The 17997-nt window shown below is 31.8% G+C and overlaps 6 protein-coding genes across 6 annotated transcripts; 4 read left to right on the top strand and 2 right to left on the bottom strand.

The window, feature by feature from the left end:
* Positions 1–1094: 1094 nt before the first annotated feature.
* On the bottom strand, positions 1095–2084 carry GO595_002445 (uncharacterized protein; the record flags this gene model as incomplete). The annotated part of the gene is made up of 1 exon (XM_067915355.1): positions 1095–2084. One exon carries the CDS (start codon positions 2082–2084, stop codon positions 1095–1097), a length of 990 nt encoding a protein of 329 aa, XP_067777382.1.
* A 619-nt stretch (positions 2085–2703) lies between these two features.
* Positions 2704–5571, top strand: GO595_002444 (uncharacterized protein; the record flags this gene model as incomplete). The annotated part of the gene is made up of 1 exon (XM_067915354.1): positions 2704–5571. The coding sequence occupies one exon, from the start codon at positions 2704–2706 to the stop codon at positions 5569–5571; it is 2868 nt and encodes a 955-aa protein (XP_067777381.1).
* Positions 5572–5924: 353 nt separating this feature from the next.
* On the top strand, positions 5925–7088 carry GO595_002443 (26S protease regulatory subunit 6B-like; the record flags this gene model as incomplete). Its single annotated transcript, XM_067915353.1, has 1 exon — positions 5925–7088. One exon carries the CDS (start codon positions 5925–5927, stop codon positions 7086–7088), a length of 1164 nt encoding a protein of 387 aa, XP_067777380.1.
* Positions 7089–10489: 3401 nt separating this feature from the next.
* Positions 10490–11200, top strand: GO595_002442 (uncharacterized protein; the record flags this gene model as incomplete). The annotated part of the gene is made up of 1 exon (XM_067915352.1): positions 10490–11200. The coding sequence occupies one exon, from the start codon at positions 10490–10492 to the stop codon at positions 11198–11200; it is 711 nt and encodes a 236-aa protein (XP_067777379.1).
* Positions 11201–12633: 1433 nt separating this feature from the next.
* Positions 12634–14520, bottom strand: GO595_002441 (uncharacterized protein; the record flags this gene model as incomplete). The annotated part of the gene is made up of 1 exon (XM_067915351.1): positions 12634–14520. One exon carries the CDS (start codon positions 14518–14520, stop codon positions 12634–12636), a length of 1887 nt encoding a protein of 628 aa, XP_067777378.1.
* Positions 14521–15346: 826 nt separating this feature from the next.
* On the top strand, positions 15347–15970 carry GO595_002440 (potassium/sodium hyperpolarization-activated cyclic nucleotide-gated channel 1; the record flags this gene model as incomplete). Its single annotated transcript, XM_067915350.1, has 1 exon — positions 15347–15970. The coding sequence occupies one exon, from the start codon at positions 15347–15349 to the stop codon at positions 15968–15970; it is 624 nt and encodes a 207-aa protein (XP_067777377.1).
* Between the last annotated feature and the right edge of the window lie 2027 nt (positions 15971–17997).

Here is a 17997-nt window from a genome sequence, read left to right as displayed (position 1 = left end):
ACGATTTATTTTTTAATTAAATTAATTACTATTTGACGCAATGTAAAACTCGCTTTTATTTTTCCCTTTGATGTTCAAAGGGAAAAGAACTTAAGTTCGAACTGTTTGAATCATATTTTCTCCAAAATAAACTATAACACTTTTTGATTGACATTTATGCCATGTATGTGTACAAAATTATTTATAAATTACAAAAAAACAAGAAAAATGGGGTCTTAGCCATTTATAAATGTAGTTATATTATTTGTAAACAATTTTTTGAACATGTAAACTTTTCAAAATATTTTTGCCTATTTACAAAAAGTTTGATACAAGTTAACATGTTTCTTTTTATTTTTAATTATGGAAAATATAATATAAAATACGATTTCTTGGATACGGGTCATATGAGAAAGTTAGCCTAGTAGAAGAAGTTAATACAAAAGAAAAATATGCACTTAAAAAATACAAATACTATTTGAATTTTCAGAAGAGCGAGAAGAAATTAAGAAACATTATGAAACTTTTGGATGAATAGGACATCCAAACATTGTCAAAATCCATGAAGTTTTTGAAACAGAGAAAAACATTTGTGTTGCTATGGAATACTTAGAAGGCTGTAATTTTTCAGAATCACAAGTTATTCATTATTTTCATCAAATATTAACAGGGATTCAATTTCTTCATGAAAATAAAATCATTCATCGAGATTTAAAACCAGAAAACATTTTACATGATAAGAATGATCATATTAAAATATGTGATTTTGATAATGTTAGAGTTCTTGAAACTCTCCTTCAAAAATGACAAAGTTGTGTAGGTATTCCATTATATTTCTCACCAGAAATCATTCATTTTTTATCATATGATTTTAAAACAGATATTTGGTCATTAGGATGCCGAGAAATAAAAAAATAAAAAATAAAAAAAATAAAAAAATAACACATCCAAGAGAAGCTGCATCTCCAATTTTATACAAATTTTCACCAAAATTAACAGATTTTAAGTTATCAATATAAAGAAATGTATTATTTTTTTTGAGTTTCGAACATAAACAACCTATAGTTAGAAGAAACACACCAAATTCCATGGATTTTAGACGTACAGTTTATTTATTAAATTTTAAAGTTTTGCATCGCGAAGCTCCTCCGATACTGCGAAGCCGATAGAAACATATCGTTTTCAATAAACGCGTTAACGTCCTCTTGTGTAACGGTCTCCGGTTGATTGATGGGCATCGATAGCTCATTGATTCTAGAAAAGTTTTGAGGAGCATCATCATCAGCCTCGTTTGTGGTCTGTGGAATCATTTCTCTTTGTTTTATAGGCGTTTGTGATGTAATACTTTGTAGAGCCTCATTTTTTAAACGATCAAGAGTTACATCTGGATTCGCTTTTTGCTCTTTAATTATTAATTCCTTATTTGCAACGATTTCTCGTTCTGCTTCTAATAACGAAAATCGAGCTCTTGGAACATCTATAATCAATCTTTCGGGAGGAAATGTTTGTTGACGTCTTAACTTACAGTACCAAACGCATTCTTTAACAACGTACATCATGCGTGCTTTGAGGGCAGTGGCAAGAAGCATTATTGCATTATCTGTAAAATGAAAAGATACTTGGAATTTGTCCGAAAACATTTTTTCGACTTGAACACGTCTGTCGATAAATGATCTGTTGAGACAGCATTGCTGTATATGGTGTTCAAGTGGAAGAGAACGAATTACAACATCAGCTTTAGGAGGAGCAGGTTTTGGTTCTTTCGGGGGAGGTGGAGGATGGCGTGGCTGCGGAATTCCAATTCCTCCAGGAAGAGTAGGTCTTGCAACTTGCTGATGTGGGGGTGCCCCTTGGGGCATTGTTCGCATTTGATTTTGGTTTTTCATGGCATTTAATAAAGCGATATTTGCTTTGAGAATGTTAGGTAATTGTTGAATTCCATTAATGCCTAAAGCAGAAAGTGATATTTGGGGTTGCTGTTGTTGTTGTTGCTGTCCATTTGGCAAAGGTTGGCCGTTGCTCCCTTGACCTTGATACCCTCCATTTGGCTGGAAATTTTGTTGCATTCCACCAATATTTTGCTGGGGAGGAGGTCCATTTTTCATGTAAAATTCATTTCATATCACAAGTCTGTTTAAGAGTAAACGTTTTCAGAACTATTCAAATATCAAATAAAAATTATTGACATCATTTGACCATCTTTTATTTATAAATAAAAATGCTTTCTTTCATTTTATATTTGTGATCCATATTCAAGTTAAAGAACGCGCCAACTAAAGTACTTTTGTGTTGAACAAGGAAACGAAAAAATTCCAATTCAATTAAAATATGATAAAATCACAACAAATGAGCTCGAGTAAAAAATTAACATTAATTTAATTATAAACTTATACATTTAATAATGATTCTATAATGATTTGTTAAAACAAATTTATCATGAAAATTTGACTTTATAAATGATTGAATGACAATTGAATTATAATAATGGAGATTAAAAAATTATTTTTTGATTCCTATCAAATGTTATTAAGTGTTAAATAATGAGATGGAATAAAACTCAATATATCACGTTACAGCAAAGCTTTGCCAATGTAAAAATTAACGTTCTATCGTACAAAATTTTGTGAGGCAGCCCAACCGACAAGGGTTAAAATCGACATTTGAAAAAGTTGCGTGTTATTCAAAAAGTTTCATTACAGCTGACTTTGGAGGCATCTTTTCGAAATGTTTTTTCTTTGTTATCTCTATCTCATGAATTGCGATGAAGTTATTGCATCACTTACAAATTCTTACGCCAGAATTGATTTTAACAGTTCTGGGAAACATAGAATCTTAGATTTAGAAACAAATTTTGTATATGGTTCTGGTGCCATGGCATATCTCAAAACTGTTCCTACAAAAGCAGCGCAAGTAGTTTCTGTCACTTCAGATAATGTGCAAATCAATGCGTCAACTTCAGACAATTACATCATATTTAAAGTTTCAGCCAAAAGCACTCATTTTTGCTTTGAGATTCTCAAGACCTCTGTTACTTCAGATACACGTTTTTTGTTTCCATATTTTGTCACATCTTTTCCAAATGGGACTTCGAGTTCCTCATCAGGTGTTCATATGAATAATGATTATGGTATTGGTTTACACACATTAAATGGTACACCTACCACTGTAGCTTCAGTTACATCATATATTAATTGGGCATTTTTAAATGGCGAACTCAGAGACGAGCCAAAATGTGTTGTAACCGTTGGCAAAGCCCCCATTTTCAGAAGTTTACTTCAGCAGATGGTAATTTCTGAAGGATTTCCCACATCACCACATGGCGGTCCCTTTGCACTTGATTCTTCACGAGCATCAGAATCATATGTATTTGCAAGTGTTAGTGAAGCTAATGTTGATCAATGGATTAACATGACCTTAAAATATGGGATTGGAATGATACATTTTTCAGCCGCATATCAAACACTTGGACATTATGAGCCAAGTAAATCATTATTCCCAAACGGCACAGCAGGAGTTAAAGCTGTTATCGATAAAATTCATGCGGCAGGTTTACTTGTAGGATTGCATACACTTTCTGGAGCTATTGATCAAAGAGATTCATATCTTACGCCTATACCTGATTCACGTTTGGCCAAAGATTATGTGTATAAACTTTCTAAATCAATTTCTAGTACCGACACGACAATATATACAACGACAGCACCCGAAAAGACTTTTGATACTGTTTTTACATATAGCGGTAAAGGAAATGTCATTCGAATTGGGAATGAACTCATTCAATATGGCGGATTACTAACACAATCTCCTTATGGATTTAGTAATTGTGTTCGTGGCGCATTTGGTACTACAGCGTCATCACATACAATATCAGAGCAATTAGCACATTTACATGTTCGTTATAACACATTTCAACCTGAATTAGGTTCGACACTTGTAACTGAAATAGCGCAAAACATTGGGAACTTATACAATTTAGGATTTGATTATATTTATCATGATGGCATTGAAGGGATGCCGAACACATCATTAGGAACACGAGAAATGCGGAGAGCAATGTTTTATGCCCAAAATACACATGGAAGTATCGAAGCGAGTTCATGGGATTCATCATCATGGACATTCCATAGTCGCGTTGGAGCACTCGATCGACCTTATTGGGGCTATAAAAACTTTGTCGACGAACACATTCGATATAATGACAAGAACAAAATATATTTATTGCCATCACAAATGGGCTGGTGGTCATTAAATGGACAATCCGATGGATGTTATTCCCAATTAATAGATGAGTTCGAATATATGTGTTGTAAGACAACAGCTAATGATTATTCAGCATCTTTCCAAGGGTTATCGCCAACAACTAAAACAAATGGTAAACAAGATGACCTTATGGAGACATTTAAGAAATGGGAAACATTACGAAGAAGGAAAATATTAACAAATGAAGAAAAAGAAATCCTCAAAAAACCAAAAGAAGAGTTTCACATCGAAGGAAGTATTGACGATGGAATTTGGAATATTTATAGAGCTAAATATCCTTCAAAAATACTCACGCAAAAGAAAAAATCATTTTCTATTATCGAAAATCCTTATTCGAAGCAAAACTTAAGATTCCGTATTCAGCCCCTTTTTTCTGTTACTCCGTACAGTAACACGTCTTCGATTTTATTAGCATCGTGTACTTCATCAACAGAGTTCTCTATCGAAACAAAAACGAATGTAACAGCAAAAGTAACAATAGAAAAAACTATTGTTAAAGAATCATCAACAAGTCTTAAAATAGTTGCAACTAATAACAATTATGTAACTGAAGGCGCTTGGATCAAAATGTCGAAATCTTTGGGTACAATTGTCGATATATCGAAGCGCGGAATTTGTTGTTGGATATACGGCGATGGTAAAGGAGAAGTATTAAATCTTCAGCCAACTTCTCCGACAACATATTCATCATCATCAAACGAATATTATGTCGTTATCGATTTCGTTGGTTGGAAATATATTGAAATTCCTTTAATCGAAAGAGATGCAGAACGATTCGATGACTTCGAATGGCCTTATAAATCGGCGTCTTTAAATCGAAATGTATATATAATTGGATCCGATTTTAAACATATTGGAACAATGAATATATACATGAATAATGTTCCGGCGAATTCAAGTTGTACTGTGTACATTTCTCCAATAAAGGCTTTGCCAATTGTTACAACATATTTAAAGAACGCTAAAGTCGAAGTCAATGGTAAACAAATTGAATTTTATAACATGAGCTTAAGTAGCGGTGAATATTTGGAGTTTACGAATGTTTCCGATTGTAGATACTTCGGAAATAGAAAAAGCGGTGATATACAATTTAATGCACCAAATAAAGAATTGAGCTTAAAGAAAGGAACTAATAATATAACGGTGGAATATGAATTAGAAATGAGTACAGATGCAAACCCAAGAGTGAAGTTCACCGTGTTCGAATATGGCGATGTCGTCGTGTGGAGAAACCCAGGCGTGTACGCAGGAATTGCAGTGTGCGCTGTAATTGGAGCAGCGTTTATTGCTTTCATGATAGCTGTGCTTGTTCATAGGGTAAAGAATTCGTGAGCTATTTAGTGTAAAACATTTATTTGTCGATTTTGCTTTGTTTATTACTTATTCCCATTGTTTTTAGTCAGAAATATTTAAAAAAAAATTACTTAAAATAGAAAAAAAATAATTTGTCTTATTTAATGATTCAGAGTTTTCTTTTTGAGATTGTTCATGTAAACAATCACTCAATGAGATAAATTATACATTATAACTATTTCATTTTCTTTTGGCAACAACTAGCATAAGTATTAATTCTAATACATTATATAATTCGAACAAATGCAATTTTTATTGTATTGATGTAAATTTCCAATTTTTTTTTGTTTGACCAACTATAAAACGGTTATGACAATATCATTTGATCATAAATGAGCACAGAAGCAAAATCCGAACAAGAAGAGTCCATCAAACAATACAACCGCATGAAAGAGCTCGAAGACGAAATCGAGCTACTTAACATCAAAGAAGAATACATCAAAGATGAAATCCGATATCTTCGACGTGAACTAATTCGAGCACAAGACGAAGTCACATGCATTCAATCCGTTCCTCTTAAAGTTGGTAACTTTTCCGAAATGGTTGATCCAAATTATGCATTAATTGATTCAAATGAACTTGTCAGAGTCATGAAAACCATCGACCGTCGCCTTCTGAAGCCAAACACAAGTGTTGCGCTTCATCGTGTTGCGCATTCTATTGTCGATGTTTTACCACCCGAAGGAACAACAGCAGTACAAATTATCGAAGAGAAACCCGATGTTACATACGCAGACATCGGTGGCCTTGATATGCAAAAACAAGAAATTCGTGAAGCAGTCGAATTACCACTTACACATTTAGATTTATATACACAAATTGGTATTGATCCACCACGAGGAGTACTTCTATACGGTCCACCAGGCACAGGCAAGACAATGTTAGCCAAGGCAGTTGCACATCATACATCTGCTGCATTTATTGCAGTAGCTGGTAGTGAATTTGTCCAAAAATACTTAGGAGAAGGTCCAAGAATGGTACGTGATACATTTCGATTAGCACGTGAACATGCACCTTCCATCATATTTATTGATGAAATTGATTCAATCGCCCAAAAACGTTTTGACGCTGAGCATGGAAGTGATAGAGAAATCCAAAGGATATTAATGGAATTGTTAGCACAAATGGATGGATTTGATCAGACGACCAACGTTAAAGTCATTATGGCTACAAATAGAGCTGATACATTAGATCCTGCATTGTTAAGACCCGGCAGACTTGATAGAAAGATAGAATTCCCTCTTCCGGACAGAAGACAGAAAAGATTAATTTTCGGAGTATTAACTAATAAGATGAATTTAAGTCCGGATGTAGATTTGGAAGATTATGTATCAAGGCCTGATAAGATTAGTGGTGCGGATATAGCATCAATTTGTATGGAAGCTGGAATGCATGCAGTTCGAAGAAACAGATATGTAATTTTACCAAAAGATTTCGAAAAGGCGTATGAAAAGATTGTACATAAGCCGGACAATGTACTTTCTTGCTATAATTGAATAAACACTAAAATACAAATCGAATTTGAAATCAAATTTTGTTTACGGAAATGTGATGTAAAATGGTTACAATAACCTCTTTATAAAGTACTGAATTGCAGATGATGGAAGTGAGCTTAATAGAAGAGCTTCAGCTTCAACTTAAAGGCGAAGAAGCGCAACCAAATGAAATTATGCGCCTACTAGTTGATATTCAAAATAAGGTGAATTCGGTTTTTATTGATTCATTAGCAGATGATCAAAAAGAAAAAACATTAAAAATCATTTGGGAATTCCTTCTCTTTGCTGCCTCACATCAAGCAAGTAATGTTCGTATTGCTTCATATAGATCAACTGGTTCTTTTCTTCTAAAAATAACTCCATATTATCCAACATTAATTAAAGAAACATTCTCAGATATTTCAATGAATACAACTATTGACCTAAAAAGCTCGGCTATCATAGCTGCGTCATTTGCATTTGTCTCAAATCATATTGCATATCCTTATTTAGAAAGTTTTCTTAATTCAACTCCTGTTTTCCATCACTTCAAAATAGCAGACCCTGTGTTTTCTGAACATTTATCATCCATAATTTCTAATTTAGGAAATCTTGGATTTGAATGGTATCAATCATTACTTCAATCATTTTTAGAAACAACAGGAAGCTCAACAAATCGCAACATTCTCAAAGTTGTTTCTACTATTATTAATCATGATAAGATCAAATTAATGAAAGAAGTCTTTTCATATGTAGAATTAAAGAACAATTACAAAGCATACCTACCATTAATTGCCTTTGTATTTTCATCCATTGAATTCGAAATGGATGAGCTTGATTTGACATCCATTGCCAAGGCTTCCCTTGTTATCCTATCAAACCCCGCATCAAATTTCACTGAAATTGACAGCGCCTTTCAAATTTTGTCGATTGAATCGAAAAACTTCTCGATTTCAATGGCGCAAACCGAAAACGATACGTTCAAACTTACGCTCAAAACTAAAAACGAAGAAGAAACAATAACGCTAAATGATCCGAAATATTTAACACGTCCATCATTTTATTTATTAAAATGCCCATTTGAGTTATGTATTCCTAATGAATCCGATGGAGTTTTAACCAAATCTGCTAAAATCAAATCATTGTCAAAATACATTTTACATGATCCAAGTAAAAGTGAACAAGTTTTAGACATTTTGTCTGATAACATCACCAAAGAATTCTCAGATTCTTCATCCGCATCGCTACAAGGCATTGCCAAAAGTTTTCATATATTATATTCACATGTAAATCATGAAAAGTTATACAACGTGATCAACAAAATCTTAAACAACATTAACAAAGATAATTGGTTCCAAGCAATCGATACCATTACAGTTATCAAATCAATACCGAAAGATATAATAATACAATTTTTTGGGCTAAAACGAACCTTAAACATCTTTATCGAAATGCTTTTATTCAAGAACGAACGAATCACAGAGAAAGTCAAAGAATTATTTACATTATATATTACATCTTCAACATATGAAATGATTACATTAGAACTTTGTAAACGAATTGATTTTTATGATGAAAACAATTTAATTAAAATCTTAAACACATTATCATATTTAATTCATTCATTTACAACTTACAAATGTACACATTTAACATATTTAATATATTTATTAATCGAATATTATTCGTTTTATAAGAAGAACATTAATATACTTTCGGAAGTCTTTTTATTCTTAAGTAATTTCGATTATACAAACTTCGATGTTAAACCTTTACAAGTGTTATTCTCATCAGCTTTATTAATATTAATTGTGTCTATACAAGAAGTCTCAGGTTTTACTTCATGGAATATAAATTTACCAGAAGAACAAATACAAATCATTAAAGAGATGATAAAAATTGATATAAAATCTAAAAATCTAGACGTAATATCAGAGAATTCTTTACATTATAATATATTTCTTTCTCCTGCTTATAACGCATTAAAATTTATATTAAAACTTCCTACAACTGGAATCGAAGGGAAATTTACAATTTTATTAGCAAAACATTTGATGAAATTATTCCCAATAGAGGGTTTAAAGTTAATGGAAAAATATTATAAGAAATTCATTTCATATGAAATTAAAGATGGAATTAAAGCAGCTGTTTCTCTTTTATGTATGATTCAAGATTATGAATTTGTAAATATTCTGTGTCACTTGTACGTAAAGTACTCAAAAGACTTCGACGAATCAAAAAAAATTAAAAATTCTTTAATCGAATTTATCGATTATATCATTGAACATCCTGAAAATGCTACGAAAGAACAATTAGAAACATTTAATGCATTTAAGGCTTCAAATGAAATTAAAGAAGAAATTGATGAAATTAAATATGAAGAATTAACTTTCGAAAACAAAAAATATTTGCTGACGAACTATGATAAAGATGATTTAGCTAAAGAATATCCAATTTATAGTCCAATGATTATTACTCAATTGAGATTTAAGAAATTTGAATTTAATGAAAAACAAATTCTTGAAATATTAAAGTATTATATTAAGAAAAATGATCCCATATCGATATCAATATTACTTCGGTATGCGCAAGAGAAGAAAATTTTGGTTAATTTGACTGATGTGAAATTTCCGATAAAATTTGCATCAATAATTTTGAATTATTTACGAAAAAGTGAATCACCTGAATTAAATAATTTTTATGAAAAATATTCTAAAAATTATGAAACAATTCCAACTGATTTAATGATATCATTGATTTCTACTTTCCCTGATAAATATTTAGATCATTTAAATTCATTACCTAAAATTTCAAAAGCACATTTATATAATTTAGCAAAAAGTTTCCTTTATATTGCTTTTCATCAAAAAAATTATACTAAAACTATTATAAACTTATTACAAACCATACAAAATAAAAACAAACTTCGATTTTGCTTAATGGTATTAAATTCTTTATTATCACGAATCAAAGAAATAGACGGAGAGACCGTTAACACTATCGTACAGTTAATTGAGAGTAAAATGATCGTTGATATGCCGTATCGTTCTTCTATATGTCTTTATTTAATTTCAACTAAAAGTATTAATCAAAAAATTTTAAAGTTGGCTAAAACAATTATTAATAATTCAGGAAGTATAATATCACCAGAATTATATCCACTTTATCAAATTCTTATTATTTGTGATAAATCAAATACATTTAATGATAAAAATACACCGAAATTATTTATACCATTCTTTGAATCATCTTATCCTTCTTTCTTTGTTTGTGGAATGAGGATATTTTCTCGTTTTATGACTACATATTCTGATAAAAAGCAAATTCTAATTCGAGAAAATTATCATTCAATTTTCAGAAAGCTCATACAATATTTGAACATATTCTCAATTCCGGAGGTTTGCGGTGCCCCAATTTGTATAATGTTAACGTACACCGATGTCAAAAAGTGTCAACTTTACGCCTTAAGTCACTTTTCAAAATGGATGCCTCTTCCATCAGATGCCGCATTCCCTTTGATGTGCCATTGTCTAACACCTATTTATGAAATAGCGTATTCCCTTAAGTCAGAAAATCTTTCGACAATTATCGCATTTTCAAATTATCTTAAAACATCTCCTGGTTCTCCGCTTCTAATGTCTATTTACCTTAAGTTACAAGAAGCTATTACATCACATGAGTCATCTAAAGAGATGTATGCATTAAATCTGATTACGACATGGATCGAAAATGATATTATTACTTGCGACTGTTATGGTATATCCAAAATCATATTCGAATGGTGCGTTTATCTTTGTAGAAATGTTTACATGAGTGAATTTTTGCCAATTGTTTCAATACATTTCCTTGAAAGTTCAAATCGATTCTTTCCATATTTCGTTGGAGTGGCTAAATTTGTGGTTAAACTTGCCGAGCAAAAGCGTGGTAAAGATGAAGAAGAACAATTACGAAGTGTTGTGATGTGTGCTGCAGATAAATTTGAGATCAAATGTAAAGCTCATAGTACAGCAATTACTATATTAGCTAAAGGTGGGGATATGAAAACTGCACTACAATTGGCACGATTTGATTGTGATTGCGAGAAAAGTAATGAAATTGTTGAAGAAACAAAAAAACTAATGAGTGAAAAGTGACATGTCATAAAAAACTGTTTTGTTTGAATGTAATAAACGGTTGATTAGATTTTTTGATTACTTTACGTTTTTTATTCCATATTGTCCAATTTATAATAAAATGTTATTCAAAATTTGAAAAAATTTATAAGGGCAATATTGCCACTGTCCTTTCTTATTAAATATTTTAATGAATTAGAGAAGATCCAATTGATGGTTCTTAAAAAAAATATAACTGATTCATATTTTAGTTCTCTTATTTCAGGTAGTAAAACAATAGAAAAAACAGTTAATGGAAGAATTAATCTTTTAATGATATTGGCGATGCACAAGTTGTAATTATAGGTATTCCTTACAAAAACATAGTTGAAAAACCTATTGAGTTTTATCACAGTTCTTACATACAAGATTTTCTTGTTTACAAGACAACTTAATTCATCTTGAAATATAACTTATGCAAAATTATATTCAGATAACAACAATGTACACTGTGTCTGCGTATTTTTACACAAGTACCCCTCAACATTTTTAACATTACGCTAGAAGTACTTGTAAACATTGACACTAACATTGCAGGAGAAAAAATATTTTCACAAACGGAATATTATATTACTGATTATGAAGATCAATATGTTAACTCAAATGAAAATTATTCTAGATCTTCAACAAGCATATTATTGTTTTCAGAATATGTTTGTGATAGGACATTTCAAGAACTTGGTGTTTATTTCAATGATAATTTAACAACGAAAAAGAGTTGTTCGTATATGTTTACCTGTGGATATAAAGGAAGCAAACATTAATATCGAAGTTCAATCACAACTAATTTATGTTTACATAGACAATCCAACATCACTGTATTATCCCAATATATTTAGTGCTTATATGGATTTAATGTATTATAAATTTATTGGGTTTAAAGTTGAAAACATTAATTTTGTAACATAAGGTTTTTTAGAGGTTCTGAAGTTAGACTTCATAATTATGCTAATAATAAATATTATCAATAGAATTAACACTTGTATCCAAATGTTTAAAATATTCGGACTTTTAAATGAAGAACCAATTGAAACATGTATTATCGAAACAACTAATGTTGAGCCAACGCTACATAAACAATAACTGCTGATATTTCAACGAATGTTGTTTCAAGTAATGATAACCATTTCTCTTTTGGCGATGAAAATACATATGAAGATGACATAGTGAATGGTTTATCAGATTGAATTATAGCAGTGATTGTAGTTGTATCCATCGGTGGTTTCTTTATATTTCAAAAATAACAAAAAGCGGTCAGTCCAAAGTTAAATGTTTAAGGAATTTCTGTTTTTTGTTAATGTTCTTCACCAAATTTTTTTAATTAAAGAAAAAAATGATTATTGATATGATCTTTTAGATAATTCAAAGTATAATTAGCGTTTTTTGAGTTTTATTTACGAAATCATTCGGACACTTTATCGTCCACCAAATTGAAATTCGATTTGATCAAGTCGACTCTTCAGCTGGTTGTAGAAGTTCGATGCCTGTCCTATCATTCCGTCGACCTGTTGCTTTGATATATTTTGTCCGTTGAGGAAGTTTTGGATGGTACTTGATATGATGCTATCATTACTTGATGCTTGCTGGAATTGCTGTTCGTATGCGTTTAAGACCTGCGCAACGTTCGGGAATCTTTGCCTGAGCGATTGGAATCGAGCTGTTATGTTATTTTTGAGTTGAAGGACTTCATTCCAATTTGGAAATTGATTCTGTTGTGCTGAAAAGTTTGGCTGCTGGATTGGCTGTGATGTCCCGAGAGGTCTCCACGAGCCTGAGTTGTTTTGTGGTGCTCCTTGTTGAGATGGAGGTTTCCAAACTGGTGCATTATTTTGCTGATTATTATTACCAGGCGGTGTCCAAACTGGTGGGCTTTGGTTACTGTTGCTTCTTGGTGGCGTCCAAACTGGTGGGCCGCCGCTTTGGTTACTGTTTGATGACGATGGCGGTGTCCACGGTTTCGGTTCTGACGGTTGTGAATTGTTAGGTGAAAAAGTCGGCGGTTGACTGTTACCGGTGAACTTTGGGGCACCCCCAGACGGTGTGAAAACAGGGGCACCCCCGTTGGTTGGATTGAATTTTGGAGCCGCGCCACCGCTAGAAGGTGGCATACTTGCTGTCGGGTTAAAGATTGGAATTCCTCCATCTGATGAATTATTTGAAGAGGTGGGATTAAATTTAGGTGGTGCACCACTTGAATTATTTCCACCAAATGATGGAGGACCAGATGAATTAGGTGGGTCAGATGATGTTGGTGGCTTTGTGGGTGGGCCTAATCCAGGAATTTCGACATCTTGCATTAATAATGATTGTTCAAGAGCTTGCATATCTTCTTTGAAGCCATTTTCGATTTGAAGACATGGCGTTGGAGTGAAGTTGGTCATGTCAAGCTTGTAAGCGACTGGATAATCTGGTGGATCTGGGATTGTTGCAACAAACCAAATCGTCTTATTTTCATGTTGAGCGGACGCAAATGTCGAGTTTATGGCGTTCTTCATCATTGATACTGAAGTATTGACTGATGTTGCAAAATTTGACAATTCAATATTACCTTCGAAGAATCGTACTCCTTTTTGATAATAGCCAAGTCCATTGCGATAATCGCACTTATCTATTGAGCTTTTACCCATATTTAAGCAAATAAATCCATTGAAGTATTTGATTAATCCGGATATGATTGGTGAGAAATAAACACGAGCTTCATCTTGAAGACTGTTAAGTGTTGCGTTGCATTGGGTAAGTTCGATTAAACATCTGTTAGCTGCTTTGCATATTTGAAGACTTGGCTTTTTGGCATCTTGTAATGCATGGAATAAGAAAAGAGAACAAATGTAATGATGATAACATGTCATGAATGCGTATAGTTGTGGTGTGAAAACAGGATGGTTATGATTTGAAATAACTTTTCCAAAACTTTCATGAAGAGCGGTAATATCAGATAAGAGATATTTGATGTTTTGCATTCCTTCTTTGACAGTACAATCCTGCTCTACAATTTGCCAGTGAAGAAATGCCATGAAGTTCCAAAGTGTGTGAAGCATTTCATCTTTCACTGACGAAAGATTTAAAACATGTGCATTATGAAATGGACTAATCCATTGAACCTGAAGAGGTTCATTAATATGTTCGTTAAGTGCTGCAAGATAAACAGGAAACGCTGAATCTTCTGGAAGAGAAGATTTTGTTTTTGCTGACGCTTGCATTATCGTTGGATCTGATCCAAATAGATTTGATATCGCCATTTCATTATTAGGATTGCTTTTGGATGTCGGATAGGTTCCGAAAATAAATGTTAATTTTGTCATAAATGAAGAAAATGAAAAACGGTTAAAACTATCTTGTTTTGACGGTTGTTTGACTACGGTGAAAATAAGAAAAATTCTGGCTGTGACTATTAAAAAACAATAATCATTTTAAAATAAAAAAGCAAATATTAACTAGTTGTTAAACATCATTTGAAAAAAAATTGAGATTACAAAACAATTGATTTGGAATTTATTTCTTAAATCCCTTCATTTAACTCGTCATATTATGAAAGCTATAGCTTATGCAATATAAGCAACAAATTTTGGTTAAAATTAATGTAAAATCTTGAAATTATTCTGAATAAAAAATTTGATAAATTTGGTAATATTCCTTAAAAAATTAGTGGGATGCTACCTATCAGAATGCAAAAGTTATTATTCAATCAAAAGGTAAAGGAAAAAATAAAATTATTTTGAAAATTAAATTTTTTTTAATGCAAAATGAAATATTTTAAAACAGTTATTTCTTTTTACTGTGAAAAAGAATTAAACAACCAATCTAATTAGTTGAAATTGAGATAGCATTTTACAAATATTAATCACATAGCAAAAACAAAATAAGAAAACTTTGTTAACAATACATTTCGCATGTTTTTTAGCGTTATTGTTTCATATTTCGATTTCTTTTATCTGATAAGGATTTGTGAAATCGTTGCCTCGTTATAAACCGTTATTTCCAGCGGAAAATCTTCAACCGCCAAACCAAACTTTTTGAATTAAAATCAGGCTGATGAAAAATTTTCCAACACAAAAACAATATAACGTTTTCAATTCGGTGATAAATAATCATCAATTTCAAAACCGTTTTTCACTTTCCATAAAACAGATGGAAGATCAGATCGGCTTTGCCAGGAACAATCAAATCAGACTTATTGGCGAGGAAGAGTACTTGTTCGACGAGCTCAAGAGAAGGATCAGAGAAAGCAAACAGACATTTTCGGAGAAAATTTCCGAAATCAAAAATTTCATCCAAACCGGAGGTGAAAATGAATGGAGAAGAGCTATCGCTTGCGGTATCTTTTGGATACCATCCGGTATTGCGGTAAATAACAGACAACTTTGTTCATTACTCAAAATTTCGAATTCTGATTTGAATCGATCTTTAAAGAAAATAGGTTTCATGACATCAGCTCGACCTTTAAGTGAGCTCTGCAAGTATATTCCTCTCTTTGAGTCGGACCAAAACTTTGCCAGAGAATGGCATATTAAGAATTACTCACCAGTAACACCAAATCCATTAGTTACTGAAGAAATACCTCATTCTAAGTCATATACTTTCTCATCACCATGTATTGAGGAAACTATTGTTGATCTCCCACAAGCTGTTCCTTTATACCCACAAAAGCAAATGATGGCTAACTCGGAGTCCATTGATGTTTTGTCGTTCTTTGATGACCCATTTTGTTGCCTTCCACTCTTCCTTGTCGAAGATATGCAAAAAGCGGATTAAGAAAATTTAATTGTTAAATAAAATAGAATAATAGACTATACATTGCTGATCTTTTTGTAGTTAAACTATTTTGAGATTTTTAATTATCAAATTATTTTTTACTACTTGAAATCCAATGAAACATTTAAAGCTGCAGTTAATCATTATTTTATCTAAGTAAAGTTATTGTTTGACGATAAATTTGTTTATTTTTTATTTTGGTTAAATGCAAACATTAAATGGAACTTGGCTTCTTTCTTGCACTGAAAAAAATTTAAGTCAAATACAAATGCAAGTTCCTGGAGATGTTCATACCGCATTGTTAGATGCAAAATTAATTCCAGATCCTTATTTTGGATCAAATGAAAATGAAACTCAATGGGTTCATCAAGTAGAATGGGAAATACAAAGGACATTCGAAATTCCAAACCTTTCACATAATTCTATGATTTTATCTTTAGAAATGGTTGATACTTTCGCATCATTTTATATTAATGATATTTTCATTAAGAAGACAAACAACTGCTTTGAATTTTATCATTTAGACATCAAGCCATATCTTATTGAAGGACAAAACAAAATCAAAATTATCTTTCATGATCCCACAAAAGAAGCAAATAATCGTGCAGAACGACTTCTTCCTGACGTGTATCCATATAGTAAAGGGAACAACAAAGTACCCAACATGAATTTAATTCGTAAACCACAATTTCAATCAGGTTGGGATTGGGGACCATGTCTTATTCCATGTGGCATTTACAAACCCATCAAGCTCATACCAATAAGACATTATTATCTTGTTGATATATCAGCAGAACAATTTTGGGAAGATGAATTTCCTCGCATTAAAATAGAAGCGCATCTTCAATGCTATCATAAATCCAATGAAGACACATCGCTTATTTTTAACTTTAATGGCGTTACTCATGAAAAAATTATCAAACCAATTGATCCAATGAAATTCATCGAATCCTTCGAAATAACTCCAAACGAATTCGAATTGTGGAACATTTATGAAATCGGCAATCGAAAACTTTATGAATTTTCTGTTTCTATTGAAGATCAAATCATCACCAAAAAGATTGGAATACGTAAACTTAAAGTTAATCGTAATGAAGATCATTATGGAACCACATTTGAATTTGAGCTTAATAATAAAATAGTTAATGTTAAAGGCGCAAATTTCATTCCGCCTGATTCAATTCCATCGCGAATTACATATGATAAATGTTATTCATTAATTGAAGACGTCGTTCATTCGAACATGAATATGATTCGTGTTTGGGGCGGCGGATATTATCCCGATTTTCTATATGATATATGTGATGAATTTGGTGTTTTAGTTTGGCAAGATTTAATGTTTTCATGTGCACAATATCCAACTACAAAAGAATTTTTACGTGAAGTTAAGAAAGAACTTAAGTGTCAACTTATACGAAACAAACATCATTCATCAATAGTGATTTGGTGTGGTGACAACGAAAATTTTTTAGCAATTAATTGGTTTAATTTTACCGAAAGTTATAAAAAATGGTTACGTGAACAATATAAAGTTTTTAATCAATTCCTTAAGGAAAATGTTGAAAAATATGATAAAAATCGTTTGTTTTGGCCTTCGTCACCTTCCGACGGAACATTTGATTACGAAGGAAAATGGTTTTCACAAAACAAAGGCGATATTCATTATTGGGAAGTTTGGCATGGCGGAAAACCTTTTGAATCATTTTATGATGTTAAACCACGTTTTTGTTCTGAGTTTGGATATCAAAGTTATCCATCTTTTCCTACTTTATTCATGTTTTTAACTAAAGATCAATTTGATATTGAGTCAAAAGGTTTCGAAAATCATCAAAAAAATAAATCCGGAAATAAATTGATCAAAAACATGTTTAATCATTATTTTAAGGAGCCGAAAACTTTCGAACATTGTCTTTATTTAAGTCAAGTTCAACAATCAATTGCGATTAAAATGGGCTGCGAATTTTGGAGAACTTTAAAGCCAATTAATCGCGGAATGTTATATTGGCAATTAAATGATTGTTGGCCAA

The sequence above is a fragment of the Histomonas meleagridis genome, assembly GCF_020186115.1.
Source record: "Histomonas meleagridis strain 2922-C6/04-10x chromosome Unknown contig_18, whole genome shotgun sequence".
In the NCBI taxonomy this organism is placed as follows: domain Eukaryota; phylum Parabasalia; order Tritrichomonadida; family Dientamoebidae; genus Histomonas; species Histomonas meleagridis.
The sequence above is the reverse complement of the archived record's forward strand: the minus strand, read 5'-3'. Positions and strand labels throughout refer to the sequence as shown.